This window comes from Alexandromys fortis, unplaced genomic scaffold (assembly GCF_014885135.2).
Source record: "Alexandromys fortis isolate MF-2015 unplaced genomic scaffold, M_Fortis_MF-2015_v1.1 scaffold_307, whole genome shotgun sequence".
NCBI lineage: Eukaryota > Metazoa > Chordata > Mammalia > Rodentia > Cricetidae > Alexandromys > Alexandromys fortis.
The window spans coordinates 350,114-373,754 of record NW_026068205.1 but is presented as its reverse complement, the minus strand read 5'-3'; the positions used below and the strand labels follow the sequence as shown (position 1 = coordinate 373,754).

The 23,641-nt window shown below is 41.2% G+C and overlaps 1 protein-coding gene across 2 annotated transcripts; it reads right to left on the bottom strand.

Annotated features, from left to right (window-relative positions):
* Window positions 1-5,592: 5,592 nt before the first annotated feature.
* On the bottom strand, window positions 5,593-21,828 carry LOC126493231 (C-type lectin domain family 2 member D11-like). Of its 2 annotated transcripts, XM_050130166.1 has the most exons (7): window positions 21,562-21,828; window positions 13,700-13,742; window positions 12,326-12,413; window positions 9,648-9,779; window positions 7,624-7,802; window positions 6,940-7,046; window positions 5,593-5,887 (listed from the first exon to the last, which is right to left on the bottom strand). In XM_050130166.1, exons 1-7 carry the CDS (start codon window positions 21,579-21,581, stop codon window positions 5,743-5,745), a joined length of 714 nt encoding a protein of 237 aa, XP_049986123.1. In that variant the 5' UTR covers window positions 21,582-21,828; the 3' UTR covers window positions 5,593-5,742. The 2 variants fall into 2 exon arrangements, with proteins under 2 accessions (XP_049986123.1, XP_049986124.1); XM_050130167.1 differs by lacking the exon at window positions 13,700-13,742 and having other exon boundaries at window positions 21,562-21,827.
* Between the last annotated feature and the right edge of the window lie 1,813 nt (window positions 21,829-23,641).

Sequence of the window (23,641 nt, the reverse complement as noted above, 5' to 3'; positions counted from 1 at the left end):
TAGAAATGTTTATTACTCTTTGCATCTTTGCTCTCTGCTTTTATTTTGGCCTCAGTCTCTGCCCCTCCCTCCTGTTCTCTGTTGATAATTCTTTAACTTCCTGCCTCTACTGCCCTTCTCTCCTCCATATCATGTTTAAAAAGTCTACGGCCCATGGTGGGCTCTTTCATCTAAACATCTTGTCTGTTTTCCTGTTAAAATGTCCATATGAATGGAAATGTGGCCCCAGTGTGCTTGAATTTTGACTGGTTTTTGAATGTCTGTTGCAAGGAAGGGAGGCTTATGGTTCCTGGCTGCCTGGCTATCTTAGACCTGAAATAATCACACCGAAACTGTATTAATTAAATCACTGCTTGGCCCATTAGGTCTAGCTTATTATTGACTAACTCTTACATCTTAGTTTAACCCATTCTAATAATCTGTGTATTACCCCGTGGCTGAGGCTTACTGGCTAAAATTTAGATGTCTGGACTCTGTGACTCTGCATTCTCTCTCCCAGCATACAGCCTAGCTTTCTCTGCCTAGTTCTGTTCTTCCCTGCCATAGACTCAAAGCAGTTCTTTATTCATTAATTAATAAAAGCAACACATAGATAGAAGGGCCTCCCACACCAAATGTCAATTTCTGTGACTTGCATGTTTAGCTGGCAGCATCTAAGATGTGCAGGCAGCTGACTGACTGTTTCCTTTATCTATGTTTCCCAATTTTCATCTGACCGATGTTTGAAATAAACCTTTCTCTCTTTTCACTCACACAACAGCTATTTTGTTTTCTTTAAAACACCTATTATATTCCATGATAAACTATTTTTTATGGTTAAAGAGTTTCATGTCAATACTAAGAGAACTTTAATTTAAAGTTGATATTTTTAGGCTAAATATAACAGGGATGAAACATAAAATTCTAGATCTATAAAGACAACTAACTTATAAACGGTTAAGAATAAATTTGCTTAAATTGAAACTATTGAGGATAATTAGAAATGCAGGTTGATGTATGCTAAGTAATATGCATAATTCCTTACTTAATCTCCTGGCATTTAAAATGTTTAAGTTTCCCATATTAGACAAAACTGTCTCATGCCTCTTTCTTGCTGCAAGGGCTTTGTTGAAATTACACTTTTGGGTCATTTAGATTAGATTATATTTCTTTTTTTCCCTTACAACAAAATTCCATACTTTTTATTCGAATTCCTGATTTCTGTTTTTATTATTATTATTATTATTACAAATTTTTACCTCCTCCCATTTCCCTGCCCCTCTCCACATTCCCCCCTTCCTCTCCATTCCAAAGAGCAATCACAGTTCCCTGCCATGTGGGAAGTCCAAGATCCTTCCGCCTCCATCCACGTCTAAGAAGGTGAGCATCCAAACAGACTAGGTTCCCACAAAGTCAGTACATGCAGTAGAATCAAAACCCAGTGCCATTGTCCTTGGCTTCTCAGTCAGCCTTCCTTGTCAACCACATTCAGAGAGTCCAGTTTGATCACATGCTCTATCAGTCCCAGTCCCAGCTGGCCTTGGTGAGTTCCCATTAGATCAGCCCCACCATCACAGTTGGTGGGCGCACCCCTCATCTTCCTGACTTACTTGCTCATGTTCTCTCTCCTTCTGCTCCTCATTTGGACCTTGGGAGCTCAGTTCAGTGCTCCAATGTGAGTCTCTGTCTCTATCTCCATCCAAACACTATCCTGAGTGAGGTAACCCAGACCCAAAAAGATGAATATGGTATGTACTCACTCATAAGTGGATTCTAGCCATAAATAAAGGACATTGAGCCTATAATTCATGATCCCACAGAAGCTAAATTCGAAGGTGAACTCAAAGAAAAACATGTAGTTATCCTCCTGGATATTGGAAGTAGACAAGATTGCCAGGCAAAAATTGAGAGCTTGGGGGTGGGGGTAGGGTGGGGGTAAGGGGAGATGGGGAGAGAGAAGTGAGAAGGGGAGGATGGGGAGAGTTTAGAGGAATGGGACGGTTGGGTTGGAGGAAGAGTGGATCTGGGAGAAGAGAAGTATATATCTTAATTAAGGGAGCCATTTTAGGGTTGGCAAGAGACTGGATTCTAGAGGGGTTCCCAGGTTTCCAAGGAGATGTCCCCAGCTTGTTCCTTGAGCAGCTGAGGAGAGGGCACCTAATCTGGCCCTATACTATAGCCATATTGATGAATATCTTGCATATCACCATAGAACCTTCATCTAGATTAAATTTCTTATACTAGATCTAAAAATCATTTACTTTGTTACCAAATTCCAAATAGAGGAGAGCTCACCAAGCAGGTTTCAAAGTAACTTTTTACTATTCCTTTGATTAAAGATACTCACTCTACATCGACTGCTCTCAATAATCTATGGCCCATGTCTGTTGATTAATTAAACAAAAAATATATTAGGATGTAAAGTTTTTCAAATATATAAAGGTTTAATCAAATGATTTTTGGGGAAATTGAAAATAAGGTCTAAATATATAAACAATAATAATGCAGATTTCCTTCCCCTTCTATGATATTGTTATATTACGATTTCAAAAGTTTAAAGTTTAACATTAATAAAATTCTAAATAAACTGATGCTTGCTATTCAGCCATAAGCTCAGGATCCTATATTCCCTGGTCATTTCTTAAATATAGATAAAAATACTTCTGATTTTAATGGAGGAATTTTCCTGATTTACATATATCCAATCTCCTAAACAAATAATTTGGTAATTGCTTTTAACCAAAATTATTTTTAGGTTTCTAAACTTCTATTATGACTCAAGAAAAATGATTCTCTTGCCTTTTCTATAACATGGATTTCATACAGACTACATATATTAATAATAATACTGAATTATCTTACATTTTTGCCTCATAAAAAAGTTCTTATAAGCTTCAAGAGATCAACTTGGGTCAACCATCTTCACAGTCAAAATGAACTCAGATAAGTATTATTTGTCAACAGTTTATTTTCAAGCCTGCCTATTTGAATTTGGGAAGGGGGGGACTTTTCCTCTCTCTTTGACCTGGACTACCCTCTCTCATCTGCTAAAACACATAAAATTCCAAACGTGGACCTGAGAGAAAAAGTTTCCTCTTTAAAATGTCTTAATTTCATGTTCTACGATTAATGCATATTTACTCCACTAGATTCACAATCGTTGAAAGGGTTACAAATTGCTCTGTCATCCTCTTGGGCATCAGCATCGTCTCTGCAGCCCTGTGCCCAGCCTTCCAGCTCACACTCCAGGGGATTCTGCTGTGCTCTCCTGGCCTTATCTTAGCACAGGGATCTGTTTCTTATTTTTGTTTTAAAGACACAAAATTGGGTAAGAATGGATCAGGTGATTCTTGGAATCAGGAAGAGTGTAAATGGGATCAAAATAATTTGAAGAAACTTCTCAAAGAACAAAAAACCTTAAGAATAAATTTGAGTAATCTGAATTAGGAGAAGGTGTGAATCCCAAATTACTTGGATGCTTCCTATAATGTGCCTGAACCATTTGCTTTTATAGTCATAATTTACTTTTTCTTTATTTGTGTGTGAAACATTGTCTCTCCCTGAACAAGACTGATGTCCAATAAACTCTAGGGATCCTCTTGGCTTGTCCTCTGTAGACCTGAAATAACAGAAGTGTGATAAGAACCCTGCTTGGATTTTTATGTGAGTGATGAGAATTTGAATTTAGGTCCTTGTGTTTCTACAACAAAATTCTTACCCACTCACCTTTTTCTCCAGCCCATATAAACCTAAGCCAGGCATTGTGGCACACTCCTTTAAACACACAACTAAGGAGGAAGAGGCAGGGAAATCTCTGAGTTCAGGGCCAGCCTGCTCTACATAGTTTGACTCTGTCTCAAAACAGAAAAAGAAGAAAGAAAAAGATTTTTTTCCTATATGCTGTTAAAATTATTCATTTATCAGTATGGTTATAGGATAGGGCCCTTTCAGGTTCCTTCTCCTCAGATGCCCAAGGAACTAGCTGGGGACATCTCCCTTGACACCTGGGAGCCCCTCTAGAGTCAAGTCTCTTGCCAACCCTAAGATGGCTCCCTTTATTAAGATATATACTTCCCTGCTCCCATACCCACCCTTCGTTTATCCCAACCATCCCATTCCCTCACACTCTCCTCACCCTTCCCTTCTCACTTTTCTCTCCCCATTTCCCCTTACCCCCATCCTACCCCACCCCCCAAGTTCCCAATTTTTGCCTGGCAATCTTGTCTACTTCCAATATCCAGGAGGATAACCATACTGATGAATATCTTGCATATCACCATAGAACCTTCATCTAGCGATGGAGCCATCTTAGGGTTGGCAAGAGACTTGAACCTAGAAGGGCTTACAGGTGTTCAGGAAGATGTCCCCAGTTAGTTCCTTGGGCAGCTGAGCATAGGGAACCTGAAATAGCCCTATCCTATAGCCACACTGATGAATATCTTGCATATCATCATAGAACCTTCATCTGGCGATTGATGGAGATAGAGGCAGAGACTCAGACTGGAGCACCGGACTGAGCTCCCAAGGTCCAAATGAGGAGCAGAAGGAGGGAGAACATGAGCAAGGAAGTCAGGACTGTGAGGGGTGCACCCACCCACTGAGACGGTGGGGCTGATCTATTGGGAGCTCACCAAAGCCAGTTGGACTGGGACTGAATAAGCATGGGATAAACCCGGACTCTCTGAACATGGCGAACAATGAGGGCTGATGAGAAGCCAAGGACAATGGCACTGGGTTTTGATCCTACTGCATGTACTGGCTGTGTGGGAGCCTAGCCAGTTTGGATGTTCACCTTCCTAGACATGGACGGAGGGGGGAGGACCTTGGACTTTCCACAGGGCAGGGAACCAGGACTGGTGTTTGGGGAGGAGGGGGGGGGGGGGGGGGGGGGGGGGAGGGGGAGAAAAGAGGGGGGAGGGGAAGAGGAGAGAGGAATGGGGAAGGGGGAGAGGAGGAGGGAGGGAAATGAGAGGTGGGGAAAAGGCGGAATTTTTTTTCAATAAAAAAATTATTCATTTAACTGGTGGGAAATTTCCTTGTCCATAAGAAACAAGTTTGAACAGCTCACTGTCAGCTTTTAGGGGGAATCCTTTGAAGGGCCAATGCTCATGAGAACTTACTGTTCCTTTCAGATTATTTACACAGAGCAATGGAAGGAAACTTACCCTGTGTTTACTATAAGTCACATGAAGATACTGGCAAGTCATTTCCCTGGGTTATCTCATCTGAATCTGAGGAGCTGGTATGAGTAGACTTATTTTTTCAAGTCTATTGTGAACAAGATTATTGGGTCAGATAAGGTCATAAACCTACCCAGTTTCTTTTGTGAATAAAGTTGACCCAGTTTAATGATATAAAATGAACTTCTTGTAGAAATATATCTCCATTTTAGACACATAGTTCCTTTGTCAGGAACTTAGTTGAAACTAACCAGTCTTACAAGCACAATTCTGACAACATGGTCCATTCCATGGGTCTGTTTTGAAGACTCCTGTGTTGGGCAAATTGCTAGTCCCTGAGAATGTTTTCTACTTTCCTATGAGGATCCAGGAAGGAAAATGGATTACAAATAAAACTTTTTATTAGGGATAAATGAAGAAGTAACTTAGAAAGTGATATTTCAAAATGAAATAGTCTTTATTCATCTAATAAAAAAATAAAGTATAGACATAACAATCAGGGTTTTTTTAATAACAGTGTTGGAAGATGGGAAATAGAGCAGCATCTGTTGATATCAGGGTACAAAACATCTTTTGACAAAGACTAGGCAGAAGCAAAAGGAATTTGGCATTCGAGGATATAGCTGTTGGGTTTGCTACAGATCCATCTCCTGTCTGCATAGATCCTGGCAGTGCTGATCCCGTTGTTGTTCAGGTAGGCATAGTCTTCCACTCCTCGGATGGGAACCCTGAAAATAAACCAAAACCAGTAAATCTGCAGAGTCCAGAACTGCATTCTCTCCTCAGTGTGATCTTGCCTATCTGTCCTGATTATTTGTAATATGAATCAAAGGAAGACAGAGTCCATGATAATCATCTGCTCTAGTTGTGCTTCTATTGTCTTTTATATTCTTAGGGTTTGATTTGAACACAGAAACTTTGACATTCATCCATGTTGAACCAACTTTTCAATGTGTTTCCAGAGTTTTGTCTTATGCTTGCTGCCCTGTTCAAATGAAATACAGCCATGGGTGGCATCATTGAGGTTGATTTTCAATTCTGTTTTGAAGCATTTCACATATGAGGAAACTCACTTCTTTGAAGAGGGTGTTCAAGACAGGGTTTTTCTGTAGCGTTGAGGTCTGGCCTGAAAGTAGCTCTTGTAGACTAGGCAGTCCTTGAACTTACAAACACTTGACTGCTGCTGCCTCCCTAGTGCTGGGATTAAAGGCATGTTTCAGCACTGCTCAGCTGAAACCCACTTCTTAGTAAATTTCTGAAAAGGATTAAATGATGGACAAGAAGTCTGTGATACTATTCCTGTTTAATGGCTCCATTCAAAACAACTATTCTCACACCCAAGAATGGTCTTGGTGCTCTCTAGGTACAAGACTTTAGAGGAGGTTTCCAATGCCCTTGGAGCCTCTGCTTCAGTGAGTAGGTACAACTGTGTACACAATGGACTGTTGGGTCTCAGGCTTGCCCTTCTGCAGTGGCTTCCTGAAGTTTCAGGGTCCTCATTGCTTTTTTGACATTGTGTCTACATTCCACACAGGGCATTTATCAACAACAAAAATATTTAAACTGGTGAAGAAACAGACAATAGCTACCCAAGATGCCATCATCATGCAAAAGATTTTGAGGAAAATCACACTAGTAAAGGTTTTGAAAAAGAAGACAAATATACCTCCGAGGCAGTAAAGTGAGGTTCATATGACACAGCCTTTCCTCTCTAATAGACACAACAAACACACTTCACAACAAATCATCATAGTAGAAGAAAAATGGTTTGAAAACATACGAGCCGTTATATTCCGTGTTGTCCATCCACCTCCAAGGGTGCTCTGGTGACTCTCTGTGTAGGCCGATCCAGTAGTCAAAGGTCCCTTTATATCTCCTCAGGAAGTTCTGTCATAAAACATGGAAAGTAAATATATGTATCTCTTTGTTTCAGATGACCCTTGAGTGTCCCCACCCCACAACTTCCTCTTTAGATGACAAGAGCGCATATATGAGGGACACAGACTTTGGAGCCATAATAGCCTTCAGTTCTCAGTGTATTCAGTTGACAGTCATAATTATTAAGTACCTCATTTGAATTAAAGTTAAGTTTTATGACATATTCATCATGGCTGGGTTAGTTTCTGGTTAAGCTTCCCCTTGCAGTTATTAACAGTTGTCACCTTCAGGATGCAGCATTTGCTAGCTTGGAGAAAACTGCTCATCACCAGCAGGTATCTCAGTAAAATGGTATAACTTACCTTCCAGATTGACTATGAGCACTACCTGAGAAAATGTTGCTTGAATGTCTCAGGGCTTCACTTAGGAGCGCTACCATCAACAAATGGCACACACTCACTTGTTACCCATGTTTCCACCTGCAAGGGTGGGATCCTTCCTCATGTTTTATCTTTAATCAACCTATCTCAAGGAAACACATGCTCAGCAGAACAAACCAATAAACCAATTCCTGATCCTTTCTTACCAGCTCCTCCATGTTGTCAAATCGAGCTATCTGTGCCTTTAATTCCATGCAGAAGTTCTGACTGAATGTCCAGTTACTTGTGTCTTCCGAAAAATAAAAACATTTACTCCCAAATCCAATCCAGTTTCTTGGGCAAGAACCATGAGTGTTTTTGATTGAGACATCTTCTGACTTTCTTACTAAAATGTAGACAATAAAATAAATTTTAAAAGGCATTTACATACCCTACTGAGCTCAGTTATGAGGTGTGAATTTGATTAACCGATCTGTAGAAGTACTCTGTTTAGGAAGATGGTCCTTTATCTAAAGGCCTTTCAGTTCAAGCCTGTGCCCCAATCTCTCTGTTTCTGACTGACAATGGGGTGACTAGCAAATGAATTTCTACAATATCATCACTATTTGTGCTTTATCATTGTTCACTACAATATGTGTCGCTAGATAAACAAGCACTCTGTATGGACACTTACTTTGACAGTCAGCCTAATAATTGAGATAACAGTGAGAACTATTGGGAAGGTAGTGTTACAGTGTGGACCTGCTGCACTAAGGGCTTGCTTGAAGGTTGGAAAACATTGCTGGCTGGTTAGAAGTCAGTCTGCCATAGCCAAGTATCTCTCTCTTTCTAAGTTTGACAATATGGAACTCCCTCCTTCCCAAACAAAACTTCTTGCTCTCTACCTAGCCTTATCTGGATGATGTCCCTGGGCCTGGATGCCTGACCTTATCTGAAAGCTATCTCTAAACCAGATGCCTGTTTTTAAAACCAGATGCTTGATCCGTCATTAACTTGACCCTTGATATAGATCCCTGCTAAGAATAGTGCTAGGAACTCTGCTAAAGGACCCTATTGCTACATACCAAGTCTTGTGACAGGAGCATGTCACTTAATACAAATTTGGGTTTTCCCAGTATCCCCCATCTTATTTATTCTTTATACTCTGGAATAAAGTTGAGCTGATTCACCTAAGTCTGTATCCCAGATGCCTCTGTTCATCTGTGTTCATGGGTATTGACCGAGGTTTTTGTCCTGCCTGGTTCCACAGCCATTCAGTCCCAAGTAAACACACAGAGCTCCACTTTGATTATAAACTGGTTGGCCTATTAGCTCAGACATCTTATTAACTAGTTATTACATCTTATAGTAACCCATAATTCTTGTCTGTGTTAGTTAAGTGGCTTGGTACCTTTTATCAGTGAGGCATTCTCATCTTATTCCTCTGTGTCTGGCTTCCTCTGTGATGATTGTAGACTGACTCTTTCCTCTTCCCAGAATTCTCCTGTTCTCATTGTCCCACCTCTACTTCCTGCCTGGTTGCCCTGCCTCCACTTCCTGCCTGGCTAATGGCCAATCACCGTTTTATTAAAACAATACAATATAAGTGACAGGGTACAAGACCATTCTCCAACAGCACATGGGCTGTATAAAGAACTTACTATGACCCCCTTTTATTCTTTACCCTCTCAACCTGGTGGCCAACGGACTGAGAGGGAAATAGGTCTCCTGCATAGAAGGCAATAGTACAAGACTTTTATTACAGTTAGAACAGTGTGGTTCTAAAATCCTATAAATTGATCACCTCAAAAACCTTTCAATGAATGCATTCAAAATACAGTCGAACATTTTAACTAACACCATGGGTAATGGGAGGGAAGTACTGTATCTTCCTGGCCATATTACTCTTCTTTATACTAACACTTCCTTGAAGTTCCTTCTTTGGATATTGTTCTTCTTGTGGTCTATCTTGAATAGTTCCCCAAGGTAGACATATATCTCCTGCATCTCTTTAGAGGTTGCTGAATGTCCTCTTCCCAGGGATGCAGAGCCTGGCCTCCTGAGCACATCACAGCCTGTGATGTTCCTTTGCTGCGTCTTTCTGCTAGACCCTAAGTTCCCAGAGAACAGGAATTTCCAGTGTGTTTTCTCTCCTGCCCTTCCCACAGTGCCTGGCTCACAGTGCTCAGTAAGTGCAACTGACAGTGTGGATGTGGACAGAATGCTGCAGGATCTGGAGAATGTCACTCACCTGACAATGACAGAGCCACAGAAAGTGCAATCACAGCTCCAGTGAGGACGATGATCACTGCATAGCAGCAGTAAAGCCTAGCAGGAGACTCAGAGGAGATGATTCTGAGACATTTTCCTTGGAGCTTTTTACCTGAAAAATATAAATATGAGAAAATCAATCTCAAGAACCTTTCAGAGGAGAGGATAAATTTACTCAGATGGAACACTTCTGCACTTCCAGTGCTAGAGAGGTAGAAGCTGGAGAGTCAGGGGTACAAGACCAGCCTTGGATATAAAGGAGGTCTGAGTCCAACCTGGACTACATAACGATCATTTTTAAAAAACATAGCAAGTAAATAAATTAGTAAACACACATATAAATGTATATAATAGAACACATTGACATAATTAATGGGTGAAATATGGGAGCATTTTAATAAGTTTTCAAAATCATATGAAATAAATTAATATTAGTTCAAAATACAAAAAACTCACTGCAAGTTAGAAATTGAAGGCATTTCTTAGGTGTTAGAATCATGATTATGCTGGCCTGCACTGTCACCTGGTAGAATGAATCCAGACAGTACCCTGTCCCTTTAAGAGATAAGTTCTGCCCACTCCCTGTCTCTTTCTGCCTCTTTCTTCTATTTCTACCTGCTGTTCTTCTGAAGAGGCTGCTCTTTCTTTCTCCCTCTTTCCTTTTGCTTCACTTTCCTCCGACCCCCAGGTCTGTGTGTGTGTGTGTGTGTGTGTGTGTGTGTGTCTATCTCCCTCCATACCCTCCCAATACCTTCTAAATAAAATCTCCATAGCCCAGCTCTCTCTGTAAGGCATATTCTGTCTCTTGCTGGCATTCCACACCCGCCATGATACTTGTGTTGTCTTTCTTTAGGCTTAGATCTTCCACAGATCTAGGGCAGGGAGCTACAAAACAAGCTGTCTGTCATGCAACTTATCTTGAGAATCTGATTAGAGATGTGTGTGGTTTTGTTTTGTTTTTTGGTCACTCTGACCATTGCTAAATTATTTCTGCTTGAGTTAATTTAATCCATCTGTTTTCCTGTTGGCTTTTTTTAAACCTTCTGTAAAACAAATGTTGTACTTTGAGTTACTTTCATATTTCTGAATCCAGAACTGTTTGTAGTTCAATGGTACTTGGAACATAAATCTAAGGTCAACTGTTTATACTTGAACAGCTTCTGAAGAGGAAATTTCAGGTCATAGGTGTCCATGGTTTGGGAACAGAGGAAGGCAGTGTCTGGAGAAAATCTGCAATGGGCCTCAGAGGAATTTGGGTGAAGTTATAGATTTGTCTTTCACTGTGAGGAAGATATTATTGGTATATGTTTTCAAAACTCAGAAATGTACAACTAGTGATGGTGGCTCAAGCCTTCAATTCCAGTATTGGGGAGGCAGAGGCAGAGAGGAGGATCTCTGAGCTTGAGGCCAACCTGGTCTACAGAGTGAGTTTAAGGGCAGCCAGAGCTACACCGAGAAACCCTTTCTTGAAAAAACAAACAAAGCAAAACAAAACAAAATATTAAAGCAAAAAACAAAACACAAAAACCAGTTCACTCACAGACCCAGATATGGTTTCAGAAGAGTGAAGTTGCAGAATGCCTCCAGTTACACAACATCCACTCTTTTGGACAGGGGCTCTGCTTTCACAAGAGATATGTTCCCTTTGGGTAAGTATTTGGTTTCAAAAGTCGATGCTGCTGGGAAAAGAAGGAGGAACTATTGTCCAGCTTGGAATATAGTATGAAACTTTCTCAAAGAATCAATCGATAGGCAGCCATCAGAAGCAGCAACAACAGCAGTATCAATAGTTAATAATTATTTTAGTAATAGGAAATTTCAGTTAGGATAATACTTGGTTTAAGTGATAAGCAATAACATTTGTTATGATTTTTTTATTTTGGTAAATATTAGTCTTATTTTCTCAAAATCCAATATTCTTTCCATAAATGAAAAAAAAAATAAGGTGGAGGGACAAGGAAGAAGGAAAAAAGAAGATAAAACAGCAGAGTATAATGAAGCATGGCCATTTTCAAAATGCAAGAAACACAGTTTTGCTTTCTTCCTGAAGACTGAAATAGAAAACCCTTTATATTCTTTTTCCATAATTTACTAGCAGCTCAAAATGCAAAGGATTTGGTCCTGGGTGGGGTCAGCCTGGACACTAGACCTCCTGCCTCCTCCTTACATCCTTTTCCATTACAGTGACTCTGTAAAGCAAAAGCCACAGCTTCCCAGGCACCTCCTGCCACTACACACTGCAAACGAACTGTTGTTTGAATTTGCCGTTGCTGTGGGACTTGTAGAGCAAGCATGTTCCACAGGGACTTGGTGTAATTCACCAGAGTCATTTATCAGATCCCTAGGAAAAGAGTGGACTAGCAAGCCAAGAACAAAAAAAAAAAAAAAAAAATCATGATTCAGGCTTTTGTTTGGCAATTCACTGTTCATTTCTCTCGCACGAGAACTATTTAAGTATTATATGCCCCAATAGAATAACTACTATAACAGCCTCTTAGGTAACTAAACTCCTATCTGAGTTCTCTGGTTCTGCAGAATCTCACCATGACACACTTAAAGACATGAGGTTCAGCTCCCCTGCCTTCCCCGTCCGTTACTGTCCCTTGCAAACACCTCTCTGATCTTGTAGTTCTGTTCGCTTATGCATTAAATACATACCCATCTTGACCTCATGCAGGCTGTCTGTGGTACTGAGCATGCTCACAAAAGCGTCTGCAGGTTCTGCAGCACTCATCTCCGATAGAAACTAAAACCGTTGAGAGAGAAGAAATACCGTTTGTGTTTGTGGCCTGTTGCCCTGTGCACTCAGCCTTTGTATCATGACAGGCACACTTCCCTTTCGTAATTATTAACCCTTTCCTGCCTTGACAGAGTTTAGCCCATGTTGCTACAACTCTGAGTTTTGAGGACATCACTTAAGAAGGGGGCACCAGAGCCAGATCAGAGGATTTGTGTGCTAAAGATCCAGAGATTGGATCTCTGGGAGACAGAGTCAGAATGGAGAGAGCTGGAGACCACAGTGTCCACAGTCACTGAACATATTTCTTACCTCTCCGGGAATGAGAGATAATTTATTCTGGAGCCAATTATGGGTGATTCGGGCTGTGTCATATGACAGGTTCAAATATGGAAGTGTTTGGTGGTTGGTGTGGGGTTAGAAAGGACACTGCCACCGTCACCAGTCCAAGAAATGCCTCTAGATGAGTGGTTCTCAATGTTCTTAATGCTGCGCCCCTTTAATAAGTTCCTTATGATGTGGTGACACCCATCATGAATTTATTTCATTGTATGCAACTGTTATGAATCAGATTATCAATATTAATATGCAGGATATCTGATATTTGACCCCGGTGAAATAGTTGTTCGATTCTCCCCCAAAGAGGTCACAACCCACAGGTTGAGAGCTGCACAGATTTTTAGGGAACTTTTACTTAGGCCAAATCAAGTTTTATTACTTTGATGCTAAAACAAATTTCAGGACTAGACAATTTATGAAGCAGAGTTGAAGTTTTTCTAAAATTTACTTGTATTATATTGAATTATATATATGTGGCTGTGCCTGTCTCTGGGGCTGTGCCTGTAAGTACAGGTGCCTGCAGAGGTCAGAAGAGGGTGCCAGATTGCTCCAGAACTGAAACTGCAGGCTTGAAGAGTTTGGATTTAGAATGCAGGTGCTTCAGAATTGTAACAGCAGAATGTCATCATCCTCAAGAAAAACAAATTTAACATTGTTTTTATCACTTAGGAACAAATGCAAGGAAAATTGTAAACATCTGTGAAACTTTTTTGAATGCTGGAATAAAATATTTGGGTGATGGATACGGTAGTGCATGACTCTGATTCCGGAACTAGGGAGGTTGTGACAGGTGGATCTCTAAGAGTCCAAGGCTAACCTGGTCTACAGAGGGAGCTCCAGGCCAGCCAAGGTTAAGTCAAGAAAATACTACAAATGTAGGGGCTGGAGAGAAAGCTCATCTGTTAAGATCCTTGGCTGCTTTTCCAGAGGACCCATGTTCATATCCCAGTACCTACCTGGAAGCTCACACTTGTCTGCAACTCCAGAGGATCTGACACCCTTACACCAATGAAAACAGTAAAAATAAATGTTTAAAAACACCACAAACTTAATAAATTAATTATATGAAATGTGTAACAACAGCACATAATTAGTATAGTAATATAACATATATAAATAAGTATACTATAAAATATGAGTTAATATAAATGCAGTCAGAGGGCTTCCGAATTCAGGTATTTGGGGCACTCAACAGTCAATGTAGCTGGAGACGAGTGTCGCCCAGATTTTCTGATGTCCAGGTATAATGCAGGATATTTGTTTATACTACATGAAAATATGTATATGTTTTACCTCACCTGCCTAAGACACCTGACTGATTTAATAAAAATCTGAATGGCCCTTAGGAGAGGATAGGTAGAATTTCTGGGGAGAGAGGAACTCCGCGAGTAAGAAAGGAGGAGATGCTACTGAGATGCAGAGGGAGTTGGACATACAGAATGGACAAGAGATAAAAAAAATCCACATGTTGGGATGAAGATTAACAGAAATGGGTTCTGAGGGTCATGCTGCAGCTTGGGGGACATACAGATCTGAGTATGATACCTAGTGCCATGATGGCATCCAAGTCCAGGCTACAGTTGAGGACCATGTCTAGGTCCATGACTCTACTGCAGTCAGGATAATGTTGTGAGAGTAGAAGTTAGACCTATGTCTAGTAGGCAGACAGGAAATGGAACAATAACTAGATAATAGGAAGGCCAAGTTTTCAAGATGGCAGCTTCTTTCTCACACTCTTGACCTAAGACAAAGCCTGGCAGCTTAAAACAAAGTTGTAGAAGGCTTTTAATCTGGCCAATAGCATACACTCTCCTCCATAAACATGCATAGCAGCTTCAAGTCCTGATCCCTCCCCTGCCCTACTCTCTATACTCTTCTCTCTCTCCCCTTCCATTTTCTATTGTTTGCCCTTCCCTCTTTCTCCCTCCCACCCCGTCTCTACCCCTCTCTCTTTCTACTTCTCCCTCTCTCCCGTCTCTTTTCTCCCTGATCCCCCTGCCCTCAGCTTGCTTTTCGCAACATACAGATCACAAAATCCTGCTGGAAGAGAACAAGAGTCCGTGGCAGCCATGGTGGAGCCATCTGGAGACTGACTTTTCATTTACTGGTTTACTTTGTGTTTTGTTTCTTTTCAGAGGTCTAACTTAGAAGTGAAACCATTAATACAAGCTGACTTTACTAAGTCCCAAGGACTTTCAGTGCTCCCCTAGCTGGAGGCCTCTCCCTTTAACCCCAGAATTCTGAGCCTGAGCCAGAGATAACAGATGGCTTCCTGCAACAGAGTGTAGCCTGACACAGTGATAAGGACAGTCTGGCACAGCGATGGGAACAGAGCGAACTCTAAGTCAGTGATAAGGACTTCTGGTCCTTCTTAGGCCCACAGCAATTCTGGGAGTCCGGGAGCCCAGAGGGGGCCTAGGCAGAAATAGACTCCTGGCCTGGTTTGGGGAGACATATCCCTGGAAACCCAGGGACAGTTAGGCAGTGGGGTTATGTTGTATGATGGAGTAAGAATGGGCACAAGTACCTGTCTATTTCTTCAGGCCCACAGAAGGCACAATGTCAAAAGCAAGTTTTCATAACAGTCAATATTTATTCTTACACTGGGCATGTGCTTTTCACTCTAGACAGTTGACCTTAGGGAAATGGATCAAGGGGAGGACAGATAATAAAAAAAGTTTCAGTACTTTCCACTCAATTTTCCTCTAATATTTGTCTGGTTGTTTGTTTTTGTTTTTTTAGACACGAGGGAAGACACAGAGTTTTGTGTGACATTGGAATTGCTGGAACATTAGATCTCCAGGCAGGTCAGAGGTTCTGTTCTTGGCCAGCAGTTTTCCCTTAAAGGGCCTTTACCACCACTGTAACCATTTCAGAGGTAACTGCAGTTCATCTGCCCTGACTCTCAGGAGTTATAGGAAAGCGGAAATGGGAAGAGCCAACTTTCTTCCTTGAAAAGCATGCTTTATTGTACAATAAACAATTATACTCACTGGCCATATTCACCTGTTTGAAACATGGGAGAGCTACACATTGGCCATTAAAAATTAGTTTACTTACTACCGAAGGGGGGCACACCCATGCCACAGCATATGTGAGAGGTCATGTGGTCACAGGAGCCAGTTCTCTTCTGCTTCCTTGGGCTATACTTTCTGTCTTGCTTACAGATTTGGAAGAAATCTGCATACTTTTTATTTAACATACAAAAATACAGTAGTGAGCGCTTCTTTAGAATTTATTAGGAAATCTTCAACTTCTGAGTACAAATTACTTTTGCAGAACTAGTACTTCCTGGACTGGAGAGATGATGACTGAGCAGTTAGGAGATTTATCTGAGCTCTGTCCCCAGAACCCACACTGGGTAGCTCATAACTGCTTATAGGACCAGTCCTGGAAGATCTGTTACCATACACACATGCACATAAATTTTTAAGAAAGAAAGGGGGAAGAAAGGAAGAAGAGGGAGGGAGGAAGAGAGAAAGGAAGGAAGGAAGGAAGGAAGGAAGGAAGGAAGGAAGGAAGGAAGGAAGGAAGGAAGGAAGGGAGTTCCTTGAATATTTTCAGTTATCGCCCTCCCACCTTACACTATTGCTGCCCAACTCCCCCCAAATTCCCCATTCAGCCAGAGTCCTGGAGTTCTGAGGTGTAAGATGTTGTTGGCTGGCTTTATTTTGAGGTTGTTTCAGGATTTGAAATAGACCTCAAAAATAGACTTCATCCACCCAAGGATTTTTTGGACTCTTTGAGTTTCATTTCTCAGCAAAGCTTGTGGCTAAAGAGAAAAGAAAGTATAAGTAATGCATTTCTTTTACAAAGTAAGAGCTCTGGATCTCTAACCAGCTCGAAGGAATGATTCAGCCTGGGTGCAGTATTAAATGATTGGTTTTTTCCTTTTTGAAATTCCAAAAGATAAGAGTCGGCAGTTAGACTGCAGGGCCCTGCTTTGAATGGTCACTAGGATAGCCCTGCCAGGTCCTGCCTACTTTCTGTAATCAGAGGGGAAAAAAGGAAAGAAATAAAAAGAAAATGAAATCATGAAGTACCTAGCACAGATTGCCCCATTCTGGAATCATGTTTGATATTTCATCAGAAGAAAGACCTCATTGTCCTCTGTAGTTAAGGGTAGAGACATTTACTTTCTTAATCACTATAATTTGTTTTTTTAAGACATGTTCTCTCACTGAACCTAGAACTCACAGATTAAGCTAAGCTAACTGGCCAACAAGTCCCTAGGATCTTCCAGTCTCTACCCTCCTGGAACTGAATTCATGAGCTCATGTCACCAGGTCGAAATTTCTTATGTCAGTTCTGAAGGTTGGAATTCATGTGCTTTCACTTATGTGGCAAGCACTTTAATGACTGCCTAGGACCTGAAGAGGATCTTTAGGAAAAACATATAAAATATTTTCATTGCCTTCAGAATGAAATATTTGTGCTCAAAAGCTGTTAGAAACTGTTTCAATAACTAGCCCCATTCTCCATTCCTGATTGTTACCTTAATGAACAGATTATAAAAATTATGTGAAAAGCGATGTTTTATGTGACCTGCTAAGTGGTAATAGGGTTGTGGTAATAGAACTCACTAAAGAATATAAAGTTGGTAGGACACAGAGCTACCACATCTATAATCCCCACTGGGGAGGTAAATGCCAGAAGATAAGGACAACTTGGGCTATGTATGACAATTTCTCAAAATTGCCTTCCAAAAAAAAATAAGAAGAACATCATTGGATTTTATTGATTTGCTTATAGTAACACACAGCTGTTGGGGACACAGAGATTCTTGTTCTCATAGATAAGCACTAAAGGAACCTGGAATGTAAAACACAGATGTATAACCTGTTTTCTGCCCAGAAGACTAGAAATGGATGTTACTGATAACTTGGTGACCTCTCTCTGTAGAGCAAGGCCACACCTGACTTCCTAAAACTCTTCCAACTGAGACCCTCATTGTGAGCACTGATTCTCAGTCAAAGATGCTCATCCTTATGGGAGATGTCACATGGACTTCACAAAGGGGAGCAGAGGTGGATAATAGCTTAGGGGGCCTCTATGCTATCTGTAAGACCATGACCACACCAAATCCTCCCCAGACCCTTAAGATATCGCATGCAGTCAACATAGAACCGATTTTTATGGAAGAAGTCACAGGTACTTTACAGTTCAATGTAGTGATGCCTTAAGCTTTCTTGTGCACATAGGATTGAGTTCATTGTCACCAGGAAACTCAATTCTAAAATTGTGCTGTGTTTAAATGTGTTCTGTTGCGGAAGGTCCTTCCGCTCCTCCAGCCAATAGCTGCTGAGTGGTGCCCAACGTGAAGTTGGAACCCATGACCCTGGGATTAAGAGTCCCATGCTCTACTGACTGAGCTAGCCGGGCTTAAACAAAAGTGATTTTCTCTGATTGGATTGCTACAGTGGTGACTAATTATTCAAATATATGATTTCATGGGGCCGTTCTTATTTAAACCACCATAATCATCAAAAACAGGGCAGGAACTCAAACAGGTTGGAAAGAGATGAAGAGGTCATGGAGGAATATTGCTTACTGGCTTGTACTTCATACTTTCAAGATCACCTGGGAATTGGGGATGAAAATTCCTTGTTCTACTACTAACATGTGTAATGTGATCACATGAAAAACATCTTCATTTCGCTGAATTTCAGTTTCTTTAAGTATGTAGTGTATTACCAGCTGATGTTTAGGGAAACTATGAGGTATACATGCATGTATGACAACAGTTACACACAGTAGTTGCTCAGTAAATGTTTTCAACTTAGAGTATATATAGTGGGTGAAAAGCTTCTGCACCCCAATAACTCTCTCCACCACTGTAGCAATCCAATCAGAGAAAATCAAACCAAATTAGAAAAAGGCCAGGTTTAGTGGGTAAAATGTTTCTGAATGATTTTCCATCCTTCCCTATAAATTCAGTCACATAAGGCTGATACTACTGGGTTCTAGGTGTCATGCAGGTGCAGACAAGCTCTAAGGTAGAAATGCCTAATGGCCCCTGGGGATGTTAAAGCCCCCCACCCCACAGCCATGCGATCCATGTATGACTCAGCTAAACCCTTGTGTGCATGCGTGGATTACAACATCCAGGTATGACTCAGATTACAACATCCACATATGAGTCAGCTAAGTCCTTGCATGCCTGCATGAACCCCATTATCAGCATATGATACGGCCGCATCAAACCCCTGTCCGCATGCGCTAGGCAGTTTTAAAAAGTTGGACATGCCATCTTCCCCCCTCTCTCTCTCTCTCCCCTCTCTCTCCCTCCCCCATACTGAATTCCCCAGGCCTGAACATGCCCCCTCTAATAAACTCCAAAGTGGGTTTATTGCTTGTTCTGTATTTCCTTCTCATTTGCGCCAGGTAATTTCACCCCAGCGAGGAGACAGGGAACAGAGAAGGAGAAACCATGTGTCTGTTTTCTCGGGGAAGGTTTAAATACCCTTTGGGAGCACTCTTGAGCATCTCTGGGGGAAAGGTCATCATTTGATGACCTTTATGAAATACTGTAGGGTTTGAAAAGAGATAGGGGGTGTAGAGTTTGAGGTGGAGCTTTCACCAGAACATTCCAGAATCTTTGAGTATATGGATGCCTGGGGCTGGGTTGGAAGTTGCACCAGAACATTTGTTCTATAGATTTGGATGCAGAAAGAAAAGAGCTTCAACTCATGCAGAACAGAATCCTGTTTCTTCCCTTCTCATTCAAGAGTTGGTGGGTCTCTTATTTATCACAACACTAATCCACACCCAGGGTTCCTGGGATCACTGCAGGTGTGAATTAGACCAGAAGTCAACACTAACACAGGTGTCTTCTGGGTGATTACAAGGAAGGGGTGAGCTAAAAACTTATCAGTCTCTAGCATAGGATATCACACATAAGGCAGTAGACAGGATTTCCTCTCAGCTGTCACTGCAACTATTCATTTCTTCATGGAGCCCCTTGGGTTTTAGCAAGAAATGTGATATCACCCTAGGGCCCAGTTTGCTAATCAAACTATAAACTTTCCCTAGCTGGGCTTCTGTATACATATCAACATTTTATTTTTCATATTTTAGCTTTTTTTCTTCAATCTTCAAGATCTTTTTCATAAAGTCAATCTGTTCAAATAATAACTTCTTTTCAAAAAAACCTTTACTAGATTCCCAGGGCTTCTACAACCAGATATCTGCTGAGGACTCTAAGATTATCTTTTTAAATTGCAAAAAATAACCCTGTTAAAACAGACAAGATCACCTGACAATATTGGGAACATGGGGGTGGAGGTAGAAGGAAGAGGAGAAGGGGAGGGTTAAAGAGAACTTGTGGGAATGGGATAGTAGAGATAGAGAAGGGGCAGATATGAGAGCAAGTAAAGAGATATCTTGATTGAGGGAGCCACTATGGGGTTCGCAAGAAACCTGGCTCCAGAAAAATTCCCATGAATCCCCAAGGATGACTCCAGCTATGGCCTTAAGCAACAGAGGAGAGGGTGCCTGAACTGGCCTTGCCCTGTATTCAGACTGATGTTTATCTTAAATATCACCATAGAACCTTCATCCAACAACAGATGGAAACAGAGGCAGGGAACCACATCGGAGCACTGGACTGAGCTCCCAAAGTCCAGTTGAAGAGTGGAAGAAGTGAGAATATGAGCAAGGATGTCAAGACCATGAGGGGTTCACCCACTGAAACAGTTTGCCTGAGCTAAGTGGGAGCTCACCGACTCCAACTGGACTGGGAGTGAATGAGCATAGGATCAAACTAATCCCTCTGAATGTGCTTGACAGTTGGGGCACACTGAGGGAGCATCGACAGTGTCATAGGGATTTATCTCTACTGCATGTACTGGCTTTTTGGGATCCCATTCTCTTTGGATGTATGTCTTGTTCAACCTAGATGTAGTAAAGAGGGCCTTGGACTTACCACAGGGCAGGGTGTCTTGCCCTTTCTTAGGATTGGAGGGGGAAGTGTTGGAGGGTGTGTGGAGGGAGTGAGAGGAGGGAAGGGAGTAGGAATTTGAATTGGTATTTTTCAAAGTAATATAATAATAATAATAATAAATAACCCTGTTAACATAATTTTTACTTTGCCTCTGTTTTCCCAGGTCTCCTTTCCTGAAAACCAGGGCTCAGGGTGTTGTAATAAATATTTACTTGTGCTTGTATGAGAAAGAGTAGGAAAAAGGAAGTAGAGAGAAAGGATTAGAGCTTATGTAGAAGGATGATTTGGGGGAGATCCTCCCTTTCTACATTATTTCTACCACTGTGTTGTGTGCTCCAGGTTCACTGGCCCAGGTCCCTCTGGATGATTCTCCTGTCTCCACCTCCCATCTCTCTGCAGGAGTGCTGTGATACAGACATGGTCTTCAGAATCTGGCTTTTTGTATGAGTTCTGTGAACTGAACTCAAATTGTGAGATTTACACAACTAGAGCTTTTACCATATTCTCAGTTCAGCTGAAACAAAAGTCAGTTTGATTGATTTTCTTCCTATTGTAGCATGATAACCTCAAAATGTACCTGGTCACTACCATCGAATCAGAGCTTTCTTTTATCAAAGAGTGAAATCACACAGCAGCTGAACTAAATCCTCTGCCTGACATGGATATCTTCAATTATCATCATATTGTTACTATGAATCAAAATTAAGTAAGAATTTTACATCATGCCAGAGAAAGCCGAGGGTGGGGGGTGGAGGGGGTGGGGGTGTGTGAGTGTTAGCTCCCGGGGGCTCCGGACAATTTCCGGGTGAGAGGGAAGCCGGGAGCTCAATTTCCGGGTGAGAGGGGCAGTTCAGCTAGCTGAATGGGAAAACTCACGATTGAGCCTCAGGCCGCATTCAGGCAGGTGGACTATGTGGGTCTGGGTGTGGAGCAGTCCTTAGTCCTGATCGTGCCCCGGAGCGAGTAGGGAGCTCCGGGCACAGCCGAAGCTCCGGCCCCGAGTGGAGATCCGGGGCGGACAGGTCTCCCGAGTGGTTTCGGCACCAATCTTCTGTTCTTCTGCTTCTTCTGCTTGCTCTTCTTCGGACTCGAAAGGAAGCAACAAAACCCACGTGGAGCGCGAGCTTTATTGCACCGTGCGGGAGAGAAGGGGAAAAGAGAGCGAACAGACGGCTTTCCAGCCTTTTAAAGGGTTCCCCACGCATGTGCGTCAGACGCCACGTGCTGCGCCTGCGCAGCCTTTGCGTGGAACGCTAGGGCCTCCTGGGAAATGTAGTTCCTCAGGCGAGCTACACTCAGGGGCCTTCTGGGGAATAACAGTAGCACAGTTAAGAAATACATTCATAGACACAAACATACACACACAAGTGAAACCTTATAATGTGTGAAATTATTTTCTAAAACACTATTATTCCTGTTTGAAGTCCTTCCTAACTCCACATCAGCATATTTTTCTACTTCATAAAATTGCTTTATATATTTTTGTATTTTAATTGATTCATCCCACTATATTCAGTTATTAATTGACAATTTCTATTAGTCTCTAGAATAGCTGCCTAAAATCCAAGTCTCTACTCCCTCAGCCTAGATAATTAAAGTCTAATGATGTCAGCATAACTACAGGAAAGTGTTACGTTCTATTCTGCCCTGTTCCTGCTACACCACAATCCCTTCCTCACAACAGTTGCTTAATTAGCCCATGCTGAAACAAGTTAATGATGTCATTTGTCAAGGAATCATAATGACAAAGGATTCATACTATGTTTTGCTTCTATTTAAATGACTTAAGTCAAAGTAACTGAGGATAAAATATCAGCAAACAGGATGAAAGGACAAATGTGAGACAGGATGTATGAAACAAAAAAGCACAGAACCCATAGATTCAAACAGCTCTGAGGTTGCACATGATTTGATTGACAAGTCAATCTGTAGGTGTTGCTGAAACTCTCAGATTGCTCACAGTCACATCTGAGTTTGCTCAACTTCAATCACACCCACACCAAGAGAAGATTTAGCAGGCATGTCATAAACTAAATCTGGAGGTCTTTTAGTTTTCTTCATCTTTGTTATATTTTGTCACAACTGTAACTTTTATTTTTCTCCAGTTCTATATGCACATATGCCATAGCTCAGAAAAATTAAGAGATGGGAGGAATTGTGCAATTTCTGTAGTGGACAAGAGATGTTATCCTGAAGCATTTGATATCATTGAATTTCCCCTAGGCTCAAGGTGGCCAAGTGCTATGAAGAGGACTAAGGTTTATTGGGGGAAATTATGAAACATTTTGTTGAATTCTAGGAAGACTTTAATTTCTCTCTTTATTTCTTACTTGACCCAGGGGTGATTCATTAGTTCACTGTTCAATTTCCATGAGTTTTTAGGCTTCCTAAGAGTACTATTGTTATTACTTTACAACTTTAATCCATGATGATTTGATAAGACACAGGGGCTACTCCAATTTTTTTTGTATCTATGGAGGTCTGTTTTGTTACCAAACATGTGATCAATTTTAAAGAAGGTTCCATGAGGTGCTGAGAAGAAGGTATTTTCTTTTGTGTTTGAGTGGAATGTTCTACAGATGTCTGCTAAGTCCATTTGATTCATGACATTTGTTAGTTCTCTTATTTCTCTGTTAAGCTTCTATCTGTTTGACCTGTCCATTGGTACGACTAAAGTGTTGAAGTCTACTATTATTAGTGTGTTGGCTTGGATGTGTGACTTAAGTTTTAGTAATGTTTCCATTGAGAAGTCGGGTGGTATTCACATAGGTCTACCTTCATATGTTACTTGCCCTTTTTCCTTTACAACTTTTAATATTATTTCATTATTCTGGATATTTTGAGTTTTTATTGTTATAAGGTAAACGGACTTTTTTTGATCCACTCTATTTGGTGTTCTGTAAGCTTTTTATACTATCATAGGGATATCCTTCTTTAGGTTGGGAAAGAGTGGATG

Bases quoted from the DNA above. Each gene is read 5' to 3' on its own strand.
- LOC126493231 (XM_050130166.1), bottom strand. From the start codon at position 21,581: ATGCGGCCTGAGGCTCAATC. The intron at 9,780-12,325 runs GTATGTATTTAA...TATATTTTTCAG, and splicing joins CCTGCATGAGGTCAAGATGG to GTAAAAAGCTCCAAGGAAAA. The intron at 7,047-7,623 runs GTAAGAAAGGAT...GTTTTATGACAG, and splicing joins TTGACAACATGGAGGAGCTG to AACTTCCTGAGGAGATATAA.